Consider the following 19109-nt stretch of genomic DNA (forward strand, 5'->3'; position numbering starts at 1 on the left):
AACCAATGCAACTGCTCAAAAACTAAAACTCCATCACTATCTAAGTTCCCCATCATGGTGTGTGAAATCATTTCCAGAAAACTTTTCAAAAGATAACGAATAAAAGGCATCACAGGCCGGGCACGGTGGCTCATGCCAGTAATCCCAGCACTTTGGGAGGCCCAGGCTGGTGGATCAACTGAGGTCAGGAGTTTGAGACCAGCCTGGCCAGCATGGTGAAACCCCATCTCTACTAGAAAAACACAAAAATTAGCCGGGTGTGGTGGTGCGCGCCTGTAACCCCAGCTACTTGGAAGGCTGAGGCAGGAGAACCTGGCAGGCGGAAGTTGCAGTGAGCCGAGATCACGCCATTGCACTGCAGCCCAGGTGACAGAGTGAGACTCCATCTCAAAAAAAAAAAAAAAAAAATTGATAAATAGAAATAAAAAAAGCCAACACGAAAAGACATTTCTTTATCAGGTCAGCAAATTGATTGCTGGTTTCAATCTCTCAAGAAGTCAGATTCTCTTCAGACACTCCTTTGTGTTTCTTTACAATGTAATCAGTCATTCCAGGATCAGCTATGAGGCACACTCCCCTGGCCTCCCTCATAAGCAATTTAATTGCAAAGGGTTAGCATACTATTTCTTCTCTGCTATTCTCAGAATTCTCAATTATGAAAACAAAAACAATAATTAAAAAGTTCTTCCAGCTGATTTTTTTTTTTTTTTTTTTTTTGAGACAGAATCTCACTTAAACTCTGCTGCCCAGGCTGTAGTGCGGTGGTGCAATCTCTGCTCACTGCAACCTCTGCCTCCCACGTTCAACCAATTCTGCTGCCTTGCCCCCCGATCCCCGAGCAGCTGGGATTACAGGTGTGCACCACCACGTCCGGCTAACTTTTGTATTTTTAGTAGACGGGGTTTCGCCATGTTGGCCAGGCTGGTCTCGAACTCCTGACCTCAAGTGATCCGCCCGCTTGGGCCTCCCAAAGTGCTGGGATTACGGGCGTGAGCCACTGCGCCTAGCACCACGTGCATTTTTTTTTTTTTTTAAGAGAGGCAAGAAAGAAGGCATTTGGGCCTCTTATCTGCAATTTTCTTCCGTGTAAACTTATGTGAAGGATCTGGAGTGGGACTTGGTGGCTTCACGCCCTGGCTCCACTTCTTGATGGCTGCGCGACCTGGGTTAAGTCACGCAACCTCTCTGAACCCCAGTTTATTCATCTGTAAACAGGTCAATAATAGCACGAGATTCGCAGCGCGAGTGGAGCTCAAAGTGCAGCGTTGTCCCTGGTGAACATATCACTTTTATATTTATCCTTTGATGAAGCCAGTACAATTCCTACCTGGTTAACTAGATACATCCCACCTCTTCCCTCGAGTTCGCCCTTCCCCCCGCCTCGTGAGGTCCTTGTTCTCTTAGCTGTCTTGAAAATCCTATGCATCAGCATGTAGGAAAGGGCGCGCCAGGCGGGGGAAGCCACCCCCGCCCGAGCGCCTCCGGCTTCCCTTATAAAGGGAGCGCCCCCTTCGCGACCGCAAGCGCGCCCAGGAAGACCACACAGCCGCCGGTGCGCGGCGAGGTGGCGATACGCGCCCGGGCTCGGCCTGCGGGTGGTGGCCCAAGCGTGCGCCTCGCTGGCCTGGCAGGCGCGACTGTGCGTGCGCAGCCGAGGGTGGTGGCGGCCGGCACCCCACGCCAAGGGTGGTGGTGGCCGGCACCCCACCCTCGGCCGCCGCCTCCGCGTGTCAGGTGCCGTGAGAAGCGCGGGAGGGGCGGCCGCAGGCAGCGCCCAGGGATATGACTGGAGCCGACTTTCCAGAAGCGGCGCACGCAAAGCCCAGCTCCGCACGCAAAGGGGAGGCGACAGCAGAAACTTTTCAACCCGATAAAGTTCGCCGGAGCGCGGAGATTCGCCTCCTCCCGCCACTCTCCGCCCCGCTCGGGTCCCGCCCCGCTAACTCCCCCAGGCCCCCCCAGTCGCCCCAGCTTGGCTCCCCGCCCTGCGCCAACGGCTTCCATCGCAGCCTGGGCGGCCTCGCGCCCACCAGCGGGCAGCGCCACCTGGAGTGGCCTCTACGCGGGAAATCTCAGGGCCAGCTGCGCCCCAGGAGCCTTTGTGTGCCCAAGCACTGTCGGGGCCCCGGGGCGGGGGAGCGGCTACTTTTAGGGATTCTTGATCTCGCCGCAAGAACTGGAAAAAATTTAGCACGCCAAAGAGCCTCCACTGAGGTGGCAATTTGTTTGCGAGAACCTAAGATAAAATTTAAACAACCAACGAGGGGCGCTGTGAGGCAAACCGCTGCCACGACACTGGCTTTCCGGGAAGCAAGCTCAAGTCGCGGAGAGGGAAGGGAGGTCGTGCGCTCGGGGCGGGGCGCGCTCCCAAGTCGAGCGCAGCGGCCGGGGCAGGTTGTACCGAGCGTGGTTCTGGGGACACCGTGCGGCCTCGATTGGAGGTGGCTGTGATGAAGAGCGGTTACCGCACAATGGAAACGTGGGCACCTCCGCTCCCATGAAAGCCTGCTGGTAGAGCTCGGAGGCCAGCCGGTGCGCCTGGACGGGAGTCCGGGTCAAAGCGGCCTGGTGTGCGGCGCGCCCCGCCCCCCGCAGGCCCCGCCCTGCCAGGTCGCGCTGCCCTCCTTCTACCCAGTCCTTAAAACCCGGAGGAGCGGGATGGCGCGCTTTGGCTCTGGAGTGGGAGTGGGAGTGGGAGCGAGCGCTTCTGCGACGCCAGTTGTGAGAGCCGCAAGGGCATGGGAATTGACGCCACTCACCGACCCCCAGTCTCAATCTCAACGCAGTGAGGAAACCTCGACTTTGCCAGGTCCCCAAGTGCAGCGGGGCTCGGCGAGCGAGGCACATTTCTCCGTCCCCATCCCAATCCAAGCGCTCCTGGCACTGACGACGCCAAGAGACTCGAGTGGGAGTTAAAGCTTCCAGTGAGGGCAGCAGGTGTCCAGGGCGGGCCTGCGGGTTCCTGTTGACGTCTTGCCCTAGGCAAAGGTCCCAGTTCCTTCTCGGAGGCGGCTGTCCCGCGCCACTGGAAACCGCACCTCCCCGCAGGTCAGTCTGTCTGCCGAGCCGCTGCCCGGCGACCTCTTCAGATGGATTATTGCAGGTAGCGGGTGGCGTGGTAGGTACTTTAAAGGAAATCAAGCGCCACCGCCTCGATGCCCGCAGCGTTGTCCCCAAATTGCAGGAACCGTTACGCGCCTTGCGGGGAGGGGAAGGGTTTGGCGCTGGGTTACAGCGAGGTGGAAACACGCCCCTTCTCTTCTCCAAGGGAGAGTGGGTTGGGGATGGGAAGGGGCGTCTTCGGCCATTTCTCCAGAGAGTCAGCTCCGACCTCTCCACCCTACGGCACTCAGTCCCCCGAGGCTGGGGTAGGGGCGTGGGGAGCCCGCTCCTGTCTCTGCACCCCTGAGTGTCACGCCTTCTCCTTTCTGTCCCCAGCATGGGCACCAGCCTCAGCCCGAACGACCCTTGGCCGCTAAACCCGCTGTCCATCCAGCAGACCACGCTCCTGCTACTCCTGTCGGTGCTGGCCACTGTGCATGTGGGCCAGCGGCTGCTGAGGCAACGGAGGCGGCAGCTCGGGTCCGCGCCCCCGGGCCCGTTTGCGTGGCCACTGATCGGAAACGCGGCGGCGGTGGGCCAGGCGGCTCACCTCTCGTTCGCTCGCCTGGCGCGGCGCTACGGCGACGTTTTCCAGATCCGCCTGGGCAGCTGCCCCATAGTGGTGCTGAATGGCGAGCGCGCCATCCACCAGGCCCTGGTGCAGCAGGGCTCGGCCTTCGCCGACCGGCCGTCCTTCGCCTCCTTCCGTGTGGTGTCCGGCGGCCGCAGCATGGCTTTCGGCCACTACTCGGAGCACTGGAAGGTGCAGCGGCGCGCAGCCCACAGCATGATGCGCAACTTCTTCACGCGCCAGCCGCGCAGCCGCCAAGTCCTCGAGGGCCACATGCTGAGCGAGGCGCGCGAGCTGGTGGCGCTGCTGGTGCGCGGCAGCGCGGACGGCGCCTTCCTCGACCCGAGGCCGCTGACCGTCGTGGCCGTGGCCAACGTCATGAGTGCCGTGTGTTTCGGCTGCCGCTACAGCCACGACGACCCCGAGTTCCGTGAGTTGCTCAGCCACAACGAGGAGTTCGGGCGCACGGTGGGCGCGGGCAGCCTGGTGGACGTGATGCCCTGGCTGCAGTACTTCCCCAACCCGGTGCGCACCATTTTCCGCGAATTCGAGCAGCTCAACCGCAACTTCAGCAACTTCATCCTGGACAAGTTCTTGAGGCACTGCGAAAGCCTTCGGCCCGGGGCCGCCCCCCGCGACATGATGGACGCCTTTATCCTCTCTGCGGAAAAGAAGGCGGCCGGGGACTCGGACGATGGTGGCGCGCGGCTGGATTTGGAGAACGTACCGGCCACTATCACTGACATCTTCGGCGCCAGCCAGGACACCCTCTCCACCGCGCTGCAGTGGCTGCTCCTCCTCTTCACCAGGTAAAGCCTCTGGGAGGCGTGGGCCAGGTCTTTTCTCCTCTGAAAAAGGCGGAGTAGAGACAGAATATGCTGAGTTTGCAAGCAGCGCCCCGGGTTTGGGGTTTCGCTCCAGGTCCCCACCCCTCAAAACCAAGATCGCGTCGGTAAAGGGACTCACAGTGAGGGCTGAGACACGCGCACGCGCCCCACCCAGCGGTGCCCCGACCCCTCCGGTCTCCTATCTTGTCTCTATCCTCCCCTCCCCTGCTTGCGAGTGAGAACACATTTGCAAAGACCCCTCCACCCCCCGGAAAAACAAAGAGTTTTTAAGTGCTTGGAGATGAGCCCTGATATCTCTCTCCCTGGCGCAGTACAAGCAGAACTGGAATAGTTCCGAAAGAAAAGGTAATGTCATAAATATGTTAAACACAGCAGCCTCTCCTAGGCTAGTCCTCGGCGTGCATCCGAGGCCGCCCAGCCCTGGCGCTAAAAGCGGGCCGCCCGTCAGGGCTTTGTTCCAGGCCAAGGAAGCCCATGGAGGCCGGGCCAGCCGACAGGTAACCCGCACAGAAACTTTCAGAAGGCGGCCACAACTAGCGGGCAGTGCTAGGTTTATAAAACCTCCGCGCTAGGAGTTTGAGAAATGCCGGGGTAGAAGACAAGAAGCAGTCACTTTTACGAGTGCAGAGTAGCATTCAGAAAGGCAGATGGGATATCCAGGAGGCGTCGCGCTTGGCTCAGTTAGCGGACCCCCTGATGCCCACGTTGGTCTCTACTAAGCACGGATTCAACAGGTCCCTGGTGTCGGGTTGCCAGATTTGGCAAAAGAAAAGTAAGTTTTACACGGGAATACTTACACTAAAAGATTAGCCCTTGTTGATCTGAAATCCATATTTAACTGGGCGGCCTGTAGTATTTACTGTGGAAACACTATCCCTAGGGGCAAATGTTTCGCAAGGCAAATCTTGATTGCCGAAGAGACCAGAAATCCTGGTTTTGTGTCATTTCTTGGAGCACAAGTGAGCAGTTGGAGATGCTGAATCTGCAGGCGCCACAGAAAGGTGTTTGGAAGGCAGAGAATGACTCTTTTCTTATTAAAATCCACTGCAATCTATATTTCCTTAGATACTGTACAGCTACCTTCACAAATTAAAAGTTTCTGTATACTTAAAATGGCTTTTTAGTGTTAAAATCATAGAAACACCCATGGTGGGTGAGGGAGAGGCAGAAATCGAATAAAGAAAAGTCAACCAGAGATCAGGGAAAAGGAAATCCCGGAATAGGTTCCATAGGTTTTTGTGCATCCCCAGATAGGCATTTTAACTTTTGAAACGGCCTTTGTTTTTCATTAGAACCACAACAGTTCTCCGAGTACTCCAATTAGGCGGCAAAAAGAAATAAAACAATTTGGAGGTCACTTTCAATTCAATATGCTGATACTTTTTTTTCCTTTTTAGTGAAAAGACAGTATGACAGGGCTTGGCAAATTACACGATCTGTTTTTGTATATACGTTTTATTGACGCAGTCATGCCCATTCATTTATACATTGTCTATGGCTGCGTTCACTCTACAACACAAGGCAGAGCGGAGTAGTGCAACAAAGAGGGTTTGGTCCACAAAGTCTAAAATAGATACTCTCTGGCTCTCCCCACCATACATGTTTCTATGAAAAAAGTTGGCAGACTCCTGCAATATAATGTTGAAGAAGCGATTCTAAAAATACCTCCATTTCATCACATACGTGTATACATTTTTTTTCGGAGTTGCAAACAATCAGTTACATGTTTTTTGACTTCTAACACTTTGACTCAAGGTAGTGGACATTTCTAATCTTTTAATATTTATTTTGGTAATTTTTGATGGCTACATAGTATTTTGCCATGATAATGTATAGTTATATATAATCATTTATTGAACTTTAATGTTGGTCATTGGCCTTGATTGCATTTTTAAAATTTTTATTTTAATTTTATGTATTTACTTACCTTAGAGACAGGGTCTCACTACCTTGCCCAGGCTGGTCCCAAACTCCTGGGCTCAAGCCGTTCTCCCGCCGCTGTCTGGCAGGTAGCTGGGGCTACAGGCGTGTACCACCATGCCTGGCTAATTTTTAGAATTTTAGGTCCTGTTGTGGTTACATATTTTTGTATCTCTTAAATTATTTTCTGAAAATACATTTCTGGGCATGGATTACTGAGTTTAAAATGAGGCGGGAAGAGGTTACCTTCATGTCTCTTGCCTTGTACTAAGATTTTGTTTTTTAAAAAGATTGTATCAGTTTGTATAATCAACAGTGAATAAGTACTACAGTTTGTACCATAATTTTATGAACATTGGGTATTTGCTTTTAAATTTAAAAAATACAGTATGTAGCTTTATCCATCAGGACACCAATTATCTTTGTATAAAATGAGAACGGCATGTCTGTTGGAATTGTCCAGGGAAATGAGGGAGAAAAAAAATTTACTTTCACATTGTAACTTTCGTGGGCCCTGGGTGCTTTTGCCTTTGTAGATTCCTTATACTATAAAAAAATTAAAAATTAAATTTCATGACTACACTGATATAAAGATGAATGCATTAAAATGATGTATGAAAATATTTTCTTCTACCTAAAAGTGAGTTTTTTTAGGTCTGAAGATTGTAAAAGATGTAAAAATATTTTCATGGGCCCCTAAAAAGTGTTGTGATACCCAGACACTGTCCCTGCAGTACCCAATGGAAAAGTCGGCCTTATCTACTATTGTGCTTTTTGAGGCTGGGAAAACTTAAGAGTTTTTTGACTTATAATGGGAAAGACAGCATTAGTCATGCAAGGCCTATTACAGGAAATATAATTCTTAAAGTCCATCTTGTAATTTAGTGAGAAATTAGGAAGCTGTTTTAGATTTTTTTCCCAGAAATATTAATTTAGTCACTGAGCTAGATAGCCTATTTAAGGAAAAGTGGAATTAAAATAAATTATAATGTACTTTCTAGATGAAATAAGAATTTTGCTCACTTGCTTTTCTCTCTCCACATTAAACACCAAACAGGTATCCTGATGTGCAGACTCGAGTGCAGGCAGAATTGGATCAGGTCGTGGGGAGGGACCGTCTGCCTTGTATGGCTGACCAGCCCAACCTGCCCTATGTCCTGGCCTTCCTTTATGAAGCCATGCGCTTCTCCAGCTTTGTGCCTGTCACTATTCCTCATGCCACCACTGCCAACACCTCTGTCTTGGGCTACCACATTCCCAAGGACACTGTGGTTTTTGTCAACCAGTGGTCTGTGAATCATGACCCAGTGAAGTGGCCTAACCCGGAGAACTTTGATCCAGCTCGATTCTTGGACAAGGACGGCCTCATCAACAAGGACCTGACCAGCAGAGTGATGATTTTTTCAGTGGGCAAAAGGCGGTGCATTGGCGAAGAACTTTCTAAGATGCAGCTTTTTCTCTTCATCTCCATCCTGGCTCACCAGTGCAATTTCAGGGCCAACCCAAATGAGCCTGCGAAAATGAATTTCAGTTATGGTCTAACCATTAAACCCAAGTCATTTAAAGTCAATGTCACTCTCAGAGAGTCCATGGAGCTCCTTGATAGTGCTGTCCAAAAGTTACAAGCCAAGGAAACTTGCCAATAAGAAGCAAGAGGCAAGCTGAAATTTTAGAAATATTCACATCTTCGGAGATGAGGAGTAAAATTCAGTTTTTTTCCAGTTCCTCTTTTGTGCTGCTTCTCAATTAGCGTTTAAGGTGAGCATAAATCAACTGTCCATCAGGTGAGGTGTGCTCCATACCCAGCGGTTCTTCATGAGTAGTGGGCTATGCAGGAGCTTCGGGGAGATTTTTTTTAGTCAAAGACTTAAAGGGCCCAATGAATTATTATATACATACTGCATCTTGGTTATTTCTGAAGGTAGCATTCTTTGGAGTTAAAATGCACATACAGACACATACACCCAAACACTTACACCAAACTATTGAATGAAGAAGTATTTTGGTAACCAGGCCATTTTTGGTGGGAATCCAAGATTGGTCTCCCATATGCAGAAATAGACAAAAAGTATATTAAACAAAGTTTCAGAGTATATTGTTGAAGAGACAGAGACAAGTAATTTCAGTGTAAAGTGTGTGATTGAAGGTGATAAGGGAAACGATAAAGACCAGAAATTCCCTTTTCACCTTTTCAGGAAAATAACTTAGACTCTAGTATTTATGGGTGGATTTATCCTTTTGCCTTCTGGTATACTTCCTTACTTTTAAGGGTAAATCATTAAGTCAGTTGCTCAAAAAGAAATCAATAGTTGAATTAGTGAGTATAGTGGGGTTCCATGATTTATCATGAATTTTAAAGTATGCATTATTAAATTGTAAAACTCCAAGGTGATGTTGTACCTCTTTTGCTTGCCAAAGTACAGAATTTGAATTATCAGCAAAGAAAAAAAAAAAAGCCAGCCAAGCTTTAAATTATGTGACCGTAATGTACTGATTTCAGTAAGTCTCATAGGTTAAAAAAAAAAGTCACCAAATAGTGTGAAATATATTACTTAACTGTCCGTAAGTGGTATATTAGTATTATCTTGTTCAGGAAAAGGTTGAATAATATATGCCTTGTATAATATTGAAAATTGAAAAGTACAACCAACGCAACCAAGTGTGCTAAAAATGAGCTTGATTAAATCAACCACCTATTTTTGACATGGAAATGAAGCAGGGTTTCTTTTCTTCACTCAAATTTTGGTGAATCTCAAAATTAGATCCTAAGATGTGTTCTTATTTTTATAACACCTTTATTGAAATTCTATTCACAATACAGAATCTTGTTTTGAAAATAACCTAATTAATATATTAAAATTCCAAATTCATGGCATGCTTAAATTTTAACTAAATTTTAAAGCCATTCTGATTATTGAGTTCCAGTTGAAGTTAGTGGAAATCTGAACATTCTCCTGTGGAAGGCAGAGAAATCTAAGCTGTGTCTGCCCAATGAATAATGGAAAATGCCATGAATTACCTGGATGTTCTTTTTACGAGGTGACAAGAGTTGGGGACAGAACTCCCATTACAACTGACCAAATTTCTCTTCTAGATGCTTTTTTGAAAGTTAACATTAATGTCTGCTTTTTGGAAAGTCAGAATCAGAAGATAGTCTTGGAAGCTGTTTGGAAAAGACAGTGGAGATGAGGTCAGTTGTGTTCTTTAAGATGGCAATTACTTTGGTAGCTGGGAAAGCATAAAGCTCAAATGAAATGTATGCATTCACATTTAGAAAAGTGAATTGAAGTTTCAAGTTTTAAAGTTCATTGCAATTAAACTTCCAAAGAAAGTTCTACAGTGTCCTAAGTGCTAAGTGCTTATTACATTTTATTAAGCTTTTTGGAATCTTTGTACCAAAATTTTAAAAAAGGAAGTTTATGATAGTTGTGTGTATGTGTGTGTGGGGTGGGGGGATGGTAAGAGAAAAGAGAGAAACACTGAAAAGAAGGAAAGATGGTTAAACATTTTCCCACTCATTCTGAATTAATTAATTTGGAGCACAAAATTCAAAGCATGGACATTTAGAAGAAAGATGTTTGGCGTAGCAGAGTTAAATCTCAAATAGGCTATTAAAAGTCTACAACATAGCAGATCTGTTTTGTGGTTTGGAATATTAAAAAACTTCATGTAATTTTATTTTAAAATTTCATAGCTGTACTTCTTGAATATAAAAAATCATGCCAGTATTTTTAAAGGCATTAGAGTCAACTACACAAAGCAGGCTTGCCCAGTACATTAAAATTTTTTGGCACTTGCCATTCCAAAATATTATGCCCCACCAAGGCTGAGACAGTGAATTTGGGCTGCTGTAGCCTATTTTTTTAGATTGAGAAATGTGTAGCAGCAAAAATAATCATGAACCAATCTGGATGCCTCATTATGTCAACCAGGTCCAGATGTGCTATAATCTGTTTTTATGTATGTAGGCCCAGTTGTCATCAGATGCTTGCGGCAAAAGGAAAGCTGTGTTTATATAGAAGAAAGTAAGGTGCTTGGAGTTTACCTGGCTTATTTAATATGCTTATAACCTAGTTAAAGAAAGGAAAAGAAAACAAACAACGAATAAAAATAACTGAATTTGGAGGCTGGAGTAATCAGATTACTGCTTTAATCAGAAAGCCTCATTGTGTTTCTACCGGAGAGAGAATGTATTTGCTGACAACCATTAAAGTCAGAAGTTTTACTCCAGGTTATTGCAATAAAGTATAATGTTTATTAAATGCTTCATTTGTATGTCAAAGCTTTGACTCTGTAAGCAAATTGCTTTTTTCCAAAACAAAAAGATGTCTCAGGTTTGTTTTGTGAATTTTCTAAAAGCTTTCATGTCCCAGAACTTAGCCTTTACCTGTGAAGTGTTACTACAGCCTTAATATTTTCCTAGTAGATCTATATTAGATCAAATAGTTGCATAGCAGTATATGTTAATTTGTGTGTTTTTAGCTGTGACACAACTGTGTGATTAAAAAGTATACTTTAGTAGACATTTATAACTCAAGGATACCTTCTTATTTAATCTTTTCTTATTTTTGTACTTTATCATGAATGCTTTTAGTGTGTGCATAATAGCTACAGTTCATAGTTGTAGCCAAAGTACATTCTGGGGAAACAACATTTATATGTAGCCTTTACTGTTTGATATACCAAATTAATAAAAAATTGTATCTCATTACTTATACTGGGACACCATTACCAAAATAATAAAAATCACTTTCATAATCTTGTTATGAAGTTTTATGTTGTAGCAAATATAGTCTAATGTATCACTTTATTTCAACTATTACTATGGATTATTCAATTAAAATATTGCACTGTAAACATTTTATTTGTCCATTCTACATTTCAGGCTGAGGCCTCATGCTTTTTTTTCCTGTAGGTTTTCATCAACCAAATTTCTAATCTCTACATTTTTGAATTTCTAAGAACCAACACGGAGGTTACATTTCAATCAAACAATCAAGCCAAATGAGAATTAATTTGCAATGTTGAAAGATTGAATAGATTGTGACTTTAAGTTGCTGATCGATTTCTGCTTCATCTAAAGAATGCAGTACACATTTTTCTTCCTCAGCTGCATACCAGTCGTTTCTCTGAGTATTTTCTTCTTTCATTTTTTTAAAAGTACATGTGCCTTAATAAGTGCAATTAATGTCCAATAAAATAAAATGGGTACAAGTATTCTGTCATGTACTATGTGGAAATATTTTATTGCCAATCTTTTTACTTGGTAAAAAGACTTCACAGGGCCTAGGTCATGACTCTCCAGGCCTTCACTGTGCCACACTCACAGATGACAGGGCTTGCGGTACCAAAGGCTCTTTATTTTCCAGACTACAGCTCCTATTACTGTGAAAACAGGAAAATAAGTAAAAATTGCACAAAATGGCATTGCAACTTTGGCGTGGGAACCTCACTTTAGCAGCCAGAAGGTATGGCTATGGAGTGGTTTAAGAGAATACTCACTAGTTTTCCAGATGTATGACAGTAGGATCTTGGAAATGTCAGGACAGTTAAGAATAAGTGAAGGAAATATTTTCATGGGAAAAATATTCCTTTAAATAATTATAATTGGGGCCAGTTTTTGCACAACTGTCTAGCAGAGTTGGATTCTACCCAGTCAATCCAACAGAGTATAAGACCGGAGTACAGGGTGGGAAATGAATGCAGCTTTGGACATAAGTAAGACAGGCGTGGTTGTTAGAAACTCACAGAGGTTGTTTCTTCAACCTCAACGCCAGTCTATTTTTCTGCACCAGTGCAACAGAAGTTCACTGGCTGTTAACTCTCCGTTTTTTGGCTCAGTGACTCTCACATGCTCTCTGCTCTCCAGTTTCAGTCTATTAGTTATAAATCTCAGAAAGGGAAAAGGAAAGAAGAAAAAAATTAAATATATTCAAATACATTTAAAAGCAATTTTTTAAACTTGGAATTATGGAGGAAAATAATCTAGTTTACTTAGGTATGGACACGCTATGGGTAACAGCTCATGCTTGTAGCACCTCTGCTAAGCCACATATAGGCTTTGAGGACAAATGCTGTGCTCTTCATGCACACTTTTCAACACGTGTCAGATATGGAGGGAAGACATGGAACTAAAATATGTTGAGCACTCACAATTTTTGCACCACTGTGCTAAACTCTAATGCATTATTGCCCAACAGTCTTCAGAGGGATGCGATAAAGTAATGGGCCAAAATTATATATTTAGAAGTATTCTCATCCAGATTTTCCCTGGAGATGAACTAATTCAAAGCCCATTATCTTTGTACCCTAGTTTGTCCCTTCCCAGTGTGCCTGTGTTGGGATTTATAGGGTAGTCCGTCTATTTTTTTAGGCCATAAGATCCTGGGAGTTTCGCAAGCAATTTACTTCCTTTGTCTAAGGCACGTTCCACACTACAGTCAGGGAGTAACTGACATTGTGCGGGAATCCTCACCACACTGCTCTCTTCTGAGAAAAGCCCCTTTAAACTGTTCTTTAGGCAAAACCAAAAGCCAAACAAACAAGCAGTCATGCTTTGTCTTATAATCCTAAAACTTCTGTCCTAGAACCTGTCTGGACCAGGGATCCTTGTTGGAGCCAGGGCCATCCTTAGGCTGGTCCAGTTTCCTGGGACGTGGCCTGTCCATCTGATAGCCATGCATCACCTAGGTGTTGGTGTATGTGGCTCATCAGAACCCTTCCGTCTCTCAGAGCCCGTGAGCACTGGCCAGAGGGAGAGAGAAGAACCAAGGCACGAAACAAGCTTTTTGATGGGAAGCTTGCCTTTGCAAACAGAATGACTGGACCTACCAGAACTAGTTTTGAATCATTTGAGGCCCCTTTAGGAGAGACAATGTTATACAGCAGAAGCCTAACAGCACTGAGATCCCTTTGGGTCAGAGCTAAGAGTCATTGAGCAAGCCCGAAAAATCAGCCAGCCTCTTTCTTTTTCTTTTTTAATTTATTCCTATTTCCTTACATTTGTTTCTCTCTCTCTCAATGGATAAGTATTACAATATGCTTAATATGCACTTTTTGTTTGCGTGTTCCAGCAAAATTTGTATTATTGTTTTGAATATATATGTTTTACTTTATGTAAGTGCTGTACATATCTCATCCTGTTGCTTAATCTTTTCTCAGCTCCATCCCTGTGTAATTCCATAGCTTATAGCTGCTGCCTAGTATTCCATGGTACTTATCCACCACATTTTTTCTATCCACTCTCTTGGGAATAGATACCTGGATAACTTCCAACTTTATGAGCCCCTAAATGATGCAGCAAGGAACAGCTTGGTATGTGTTTACTTGCCCTCCTATGTAAACTTTGTAATGCATGCCATACGCATGATTAGAAGTGTTGGGTCAGCAAGTGAGTGCGTTATGTAATTTAAATATTGCATGTTCTCCAGAATGCCAAATCTGTCCACACTCCCATCAGCTGTGCATGAGGGGAAGCTGTACCCACTTCCCCATCAACACATGGCATGACCTCTTTATTTTTAAATGAAATATATCCTCTTGGGAGAGAGATGCATTACATAGTTTTTTTTTTAACGAGGAAAAAGACATCTACCCTCATTTTTCAATACTTCCCATAGTCATATTTGTGTTTACATCATATCTCCACTATTCGATGGTATATTCATTGAAAAGCAGGGACTAAGTCCCAACAATTTTGTTATGAAATCATATTGTATATACAGAAGCACGGGTGAAAAAAGGGGAGTGAGTTTTGTTGCGCCTGCTTCTCAGCACTGATGATCTCTTCACCTTCTCCATGACTCAGTTTTCAATTGGTACTCTTGAAGTCTAACCTGTTTCTTTCTTTCTTTTTTTTTCTTTTTTGAGATGGAGTCTCGCTCTGTCACCCAGGCTGGAGTGCCATGGTGCGATCTCAGCTCACTGCAACCTCCGCCTCCCAGGTTCAAGTGATTCTCCTGTCTCAGTCCCCCGAGTAGCTGGGACTACAGGCATACGCCACCATGTCCGGCTAATTTTTGTATTTTTAGTAGAGACGAGGTTTCACCATGTTGGTTAGGCTAGTCTCGAACTCCTGATCTACCCGCCTCGGCCTCCCAAAGTACTGGGATTACAGGTGTGAACCACTGCACCCGGCCCCTAATCTCAGTTTCTTCTCTTTGCTTACAAATTGAGCTTATTCAAAGTTTTTAGGTTTCTGCTTAGTCACTATGAAGAAAGCAGAAATGCCAACTCAATGGCTTCCAATTTTTTAAACCATAGCCTCACAGTATGCAATATATTTTACATGATTTAGTACATATCTCTGCATGTGATTGTGTGTACTTCATAGATATATATTTATGTATGTATATATACACACACACATACACACACACAGGATTCACTATTGTTTTCTATGATGGAATATATTTTTAAATTTTTTTCATAAGAAATGCAGCACAGTGAAATACTACTACAAACCTATCATAGTGGCTAAATTTTTTAAAAAATGACAAAACTGATAATATATACCAAGTACTGGGGAGGATGTGAAACTACTGGAACTTTCATACATTGCTTGGGAGAGTGCAAAATGCTACAGTATGAGAAGTGTCTGTTCATATCCTTCGCCCACTTTTTGATGGGGTTGTTTGTTTTTTTCTTGTAAATTTGTTTGAGTTCATTGTAGATTCTGGATATTAGCCCTTTGTCAGATGAGTAGGTTGCAAAATTTTTCTCCCATTCTGTAGGTTGCCTGTTCACTCTGATGGTAGTTTCTTTTGCTGTGCAGAAGCTCTTTAGTTTAATTAGATCCCATTTGTCAATTTTGGCTTTTGTTGCTATTGCTTTTGGTGTTTTAGACATGAAGTCCTTGCCCATGCCTATGTCCTGGATGGTATTGCCTAGGTTTTCTTCTAGGGTTTTTATGGTTTTAGGTCTAACATTTAAGTCTTTAATCCATCTTGAATTAAAAACACATGAAAAAATGCTCATCCTCACTGGCCATCAGAGAAATGCAAATCAAAACCACAATGAGATACCATCTCATACCAGTTAGAATGGCAATCATTAAAAAGTCAGGAAACAACAGGTGCTGGAGAAGATGTGGAGAAATAGGAACACTTTTACACTGTTGGTGGGACTGTAAACTAGTTCAACCATTGTGGAAGTCAGTGTGGCGATTCCTCAGGGATCTAGAACTAGAAATACCATTTGACCCAGCCATCTCATTACTGGGTATATACCCAAAGGATTATAAATCGTGCTGCTTTAAAGACACATGCACACGTATGTTTATAGTGGCACTATTCACAATAGCAAAGACTTGGAACCAACCTAAATGTCCAACAACGATAGACTGGATTAAGAAAATGTGGCACATACACACTATGGAATACTATGCAGCCATAAAAAATGATGAGTTCATGTCCTTTGTAGGGACATGGATGAAACTGGAAACCATCATTCTCAGCAAACTATGGCAGGGACAAAAAACCAAACATCACATGTTCTGACTCATAGGTGGGAATGAACAATGAGAACACATGGACACAGGAAGGGGAACATCACACACTGGGGACTGTTGTGGGGTGGGGGAAGGGGGGAGGGATAGCATTAGGAGATATACCTAATGCTAAATGACTAGTTAATGGGTGCAGCACACCAACATGGTACATGTATACATATGTAACAAACCTGCACATTGTGCACATGTACCCTAAAACTTAAAGTATAATAATAATAAAATTAAAAAAAATGCTACAGTATGACCCCACTCCTGGGTATTTATCCTAGAGAAATGAAAACAGATTCACACAAAAGCTATACATGAATGTTTACAGCAGCTGCATTCATCATGACCTCAAACTGAAAACAACCTAAATTTCCTTCAAAGGGCAATTAGTTATACAAAATCTGCTACATCCACCCAATAGAATACTACTCGATAATAAAAAAGAATGAACCAATGATACACACAACAACTTGAATGAATCTCAAGGGAATTATGTTGAGTAAAATAAGTCAGCTTCAAAAGGTTACACACTGCACAATTCCATTGCTACGACAGCCTCTGAGAGACAAAAGTGTCATGATGAAGAGTAGATCAGTGGTTGTCGAGGGTTAAAGGGGAGGAAGGGTACTACAAAAGGATAGCCTGGTGGAGTTTTGGAAGGTTTTCTGATTGTGACAGTGGTTACATGGATGTATACATGTGTTAAAATTCACACAACTACACCAAAAAGTGATGAAAAGTGATTGGAAAAAATGTTAAAGGGGAATTGGTGCAAATGAATTTAAGTGAAGCTGAACTGAAGTTGGCAGGTAGCATGGCAGCTGCTGGCAGACAAGGAAACGAGATGGTAACACTGAACAAAGAAGGTCAGGCCTAGAGATGTGAACAAGGATCATGGCCTGTGCTGAAGTCCTTGCAGGAGAGGTAAAGTGGTGCCAGATTCTCAGAGCAGAACAGGAGGCAGAACACCAGCCTTTGGGATGAGCAACAGCTGGAACCTCCCAGCCGAGGCAATTTTAACTCAACGTCATAAGTGTTAATTGAGCACCTATTAGTAGGCAGACACTGTTTGGGGCACTGATGATATAATAATGAACAAGGCACCCAGGCCCTGACCTCATGGAGCTGATATTCTAGTGGGATGGGTGGCAGGAGAGAAAATAAGATTTCAGTTAATTATAAGTGGTGTGTGTGTGTATGTGTGTATGTGTGTATGTGTGTACGTGTGTGTGTGTGTGTGTGTGTACTGTGTGTGAGGGGGCACTGTTTAGAATGAGTAGTCAGGGAAGCCTTCCTGAAGGAGGCAACACCAAGGGGTGGGCATTAAGGACAAGCTTCCTCTTACATCCTCTCCATGTGAAGGAAATACAGGCACTGAGTTACCAGATAATATAATTACCTTAAAAAAAAAAAAGAGGGTTGCAATTCATTAAATTGATTTTTATGGTCACAAAATCAGGGCAGTCTGAAGTAAAATAATCTCAGCGCACTCCACAGCAGATGACATTGGCCCATAATCAGCACTGGCTTCTGGCTTGGCCGATGGCATTGGTGGGTCCAGACCGTTCCCTGCCATTGACTCTTGAGCTCATTCCAATCATCTTCCCCTTGGAGCACTGAAGCAAATCTGATAACTCAGTGCCTGCATTTCCTTCACATGGGGAGGATGTAAGAGGACACTTGTCCTTAATGCCCACTCCTTGGTGTTGCCTCCTTCAGGAAGGCTTCCCTGACTACTCACTTGCTCCTAAAGAATAACCAAAGAACAGGCTCTTGGAACTAACATACTTTTCAACAATGCCTTTAAATATAATTTAAAATGGCCTGATGATTCTTTAATTTTATGTGCACCAAAGGACTCCACATTGATTCTTTTAAGCACTTAATGGAACTTCTCCTGGAACATTTTCTACACTATGTCTAGCCTTTGAGTCAAAGTTTTATTATATCTGATTGAAAAAGATTTCCACCCTCATCCCAGTGGGGTTGCTGAGAAAAGCAGGCAGCCTCGTGTTCTGTTTGGGGGGATCTCCCATCCCCTGGTGTTGTACTGTGTACCCAGCATGCTTTCCTGGCTGTCTCTAACTTTATTGTTTAACCCCACAGCCCTTGGCCATTATCTAGGCCATTGGACCCCACAAGTCAGGTCACATCAGCTTTGAGAGCACCACTCAGCTCCCAGACCCACAATACTGAAAGCTGCTGGTGTCCACTGGATCTGGTGGATGTTTGTGAATCCTAGGATGCTCTGAGCTTGTCTTTCCTGCACCTCCCCTGTCACTCTCCCTGCTCACATTCAGAAGGCCAAAGGGCCACCTCTGTTCTCTTACTGCACATCCCAGCAATCAGTATTTAAATTTGAGGCTCTTCTTCTGCAATTCCCACAGCCTGCAAGCAAATCCAGTTGGCATTCTAGAGCTTGGCACTGATATTGAGGAAAAAAGTGGGGAAACAGGCTGGACAAAGCGGTGGAAGAATAAGGTTAACTTTTCACTGTGTGTTTTCCAATGTGGTTTCCAGGAATGATTGCTGTAAAAACGGGCAAGCCTGCCTGCTCTCTTGTTTTGATTCCTAACTTCAAGAGATAGCTCTGGAAACATCTATCAAGGCCTTGTTAACAAAAAACAAAATGGTCGGGCGTGGTGGCTCATGCCTGTAATCCCAGCACTTTGGGAGGCCAAGGCTGGCGGATCATGAGGTCAGGAGATCGAGACCATCCTGCGTAACACAGTGAAATCCTGTCTCTACTAAAATAAAATAAAATAAAATAAAATAAAATAAAATAGCCGGGCGTCGTGGCACATGCCTGTAGTCCCAGCTACTCGGGAGGCTGAGGCAGGAAAATCGTTTGAACCTGAGAGGCGGAGGTTGCAGGGAGCCGAGATCGAGTCACTGCACTCCAGCGTGGGTGACAGAGCGAGACTCCGTCTCAAAAACAAAAAAACAAAAACAAAAACAAAAAAAACCAACGACAACAAAAAACCACACACACACAAAACCCTGTCCTTCTTCTTCAGTGCCCCGCCAGGGCTTATTTTCTTTGCGACAGGGTGTAGGGGAGTTTAGGTCATCATATAGATCTGCCCTTGGCTCTGCAGAGGTCGGCACCTTTCTCATTTTCTTTGCCCACGTCCCTACATCAGTCTAGCTTGAGTTCATCTCTCATCTCTCT

General features: G+C 44.6%; 2 protein-coding genes across 2 annotated transcripts in view; one reads left to right on the forward strand and one right to left on the reverse strand.

Annotated features, from left to right (window-relative positions):
- The window catches only part of RMDN2 (regulator of microtubule dynamics 2), a 168093-nt gene that overhangs the window by 16192 nt on the left and 132792 nt on the right, over positions 1 to 19109 (reverse strand). The gene's annotated exons all lie outside the window — the stretch shown is intronic.
- CYP1B1 (cytochrome P450 family 1 subfamily B member 1) lies at positions 1522 to 11199 on the forward strand. The gene is made up of 3 exons (XM_019021194.4): positions 1522 to 3048; positions 3439 to 4482; positions 7499 to 11199. Exons 2-3 carry the CDS (start codon positions 3440 to 3442, stop codon positions 8085 to 8087), a joined length of 1632 nt encoding a protein of 543 aa, XP_018876739.3. The 5' UTR covers positions 1522 to 3048; position 3439; the 3' UTR covers positions 8088 to 11199.

Source organism: Gorilla gorilla, chromosome 12 (genome assembly GCF_029281585.2).
Source record: "Gorilla gorilla gorilla isolate KB3781 chromosome 12, NHGRI_mGorGor1-v2.1_pri, whole genome shotgun sequence".
NCBI classification, from domain to species: domain Eukaryota; kingdom Metazoa; phylum Chordata; class Mammalia; order Primates; family Hominidae; genus Gorilla; species Gorilla gorilla.

Excerpts from the sequence above, each read along its gene's own strand:
- CYP1B1 (XM_019021194.4), top strand. The coding sequence starts at position 3,440 with ATGGGCACCAGCCTCAGCCCGAACGACCCTTGGCCGCTAAACCCGCTG. Across the intron at positions 4,483-7,498 it reads CTGCTCCTCCTCTTCACCAG|GTATCCTGATGTGCAGACTC; the intron begins GTAAAGCCTCTG and ends AACACCAAACAG.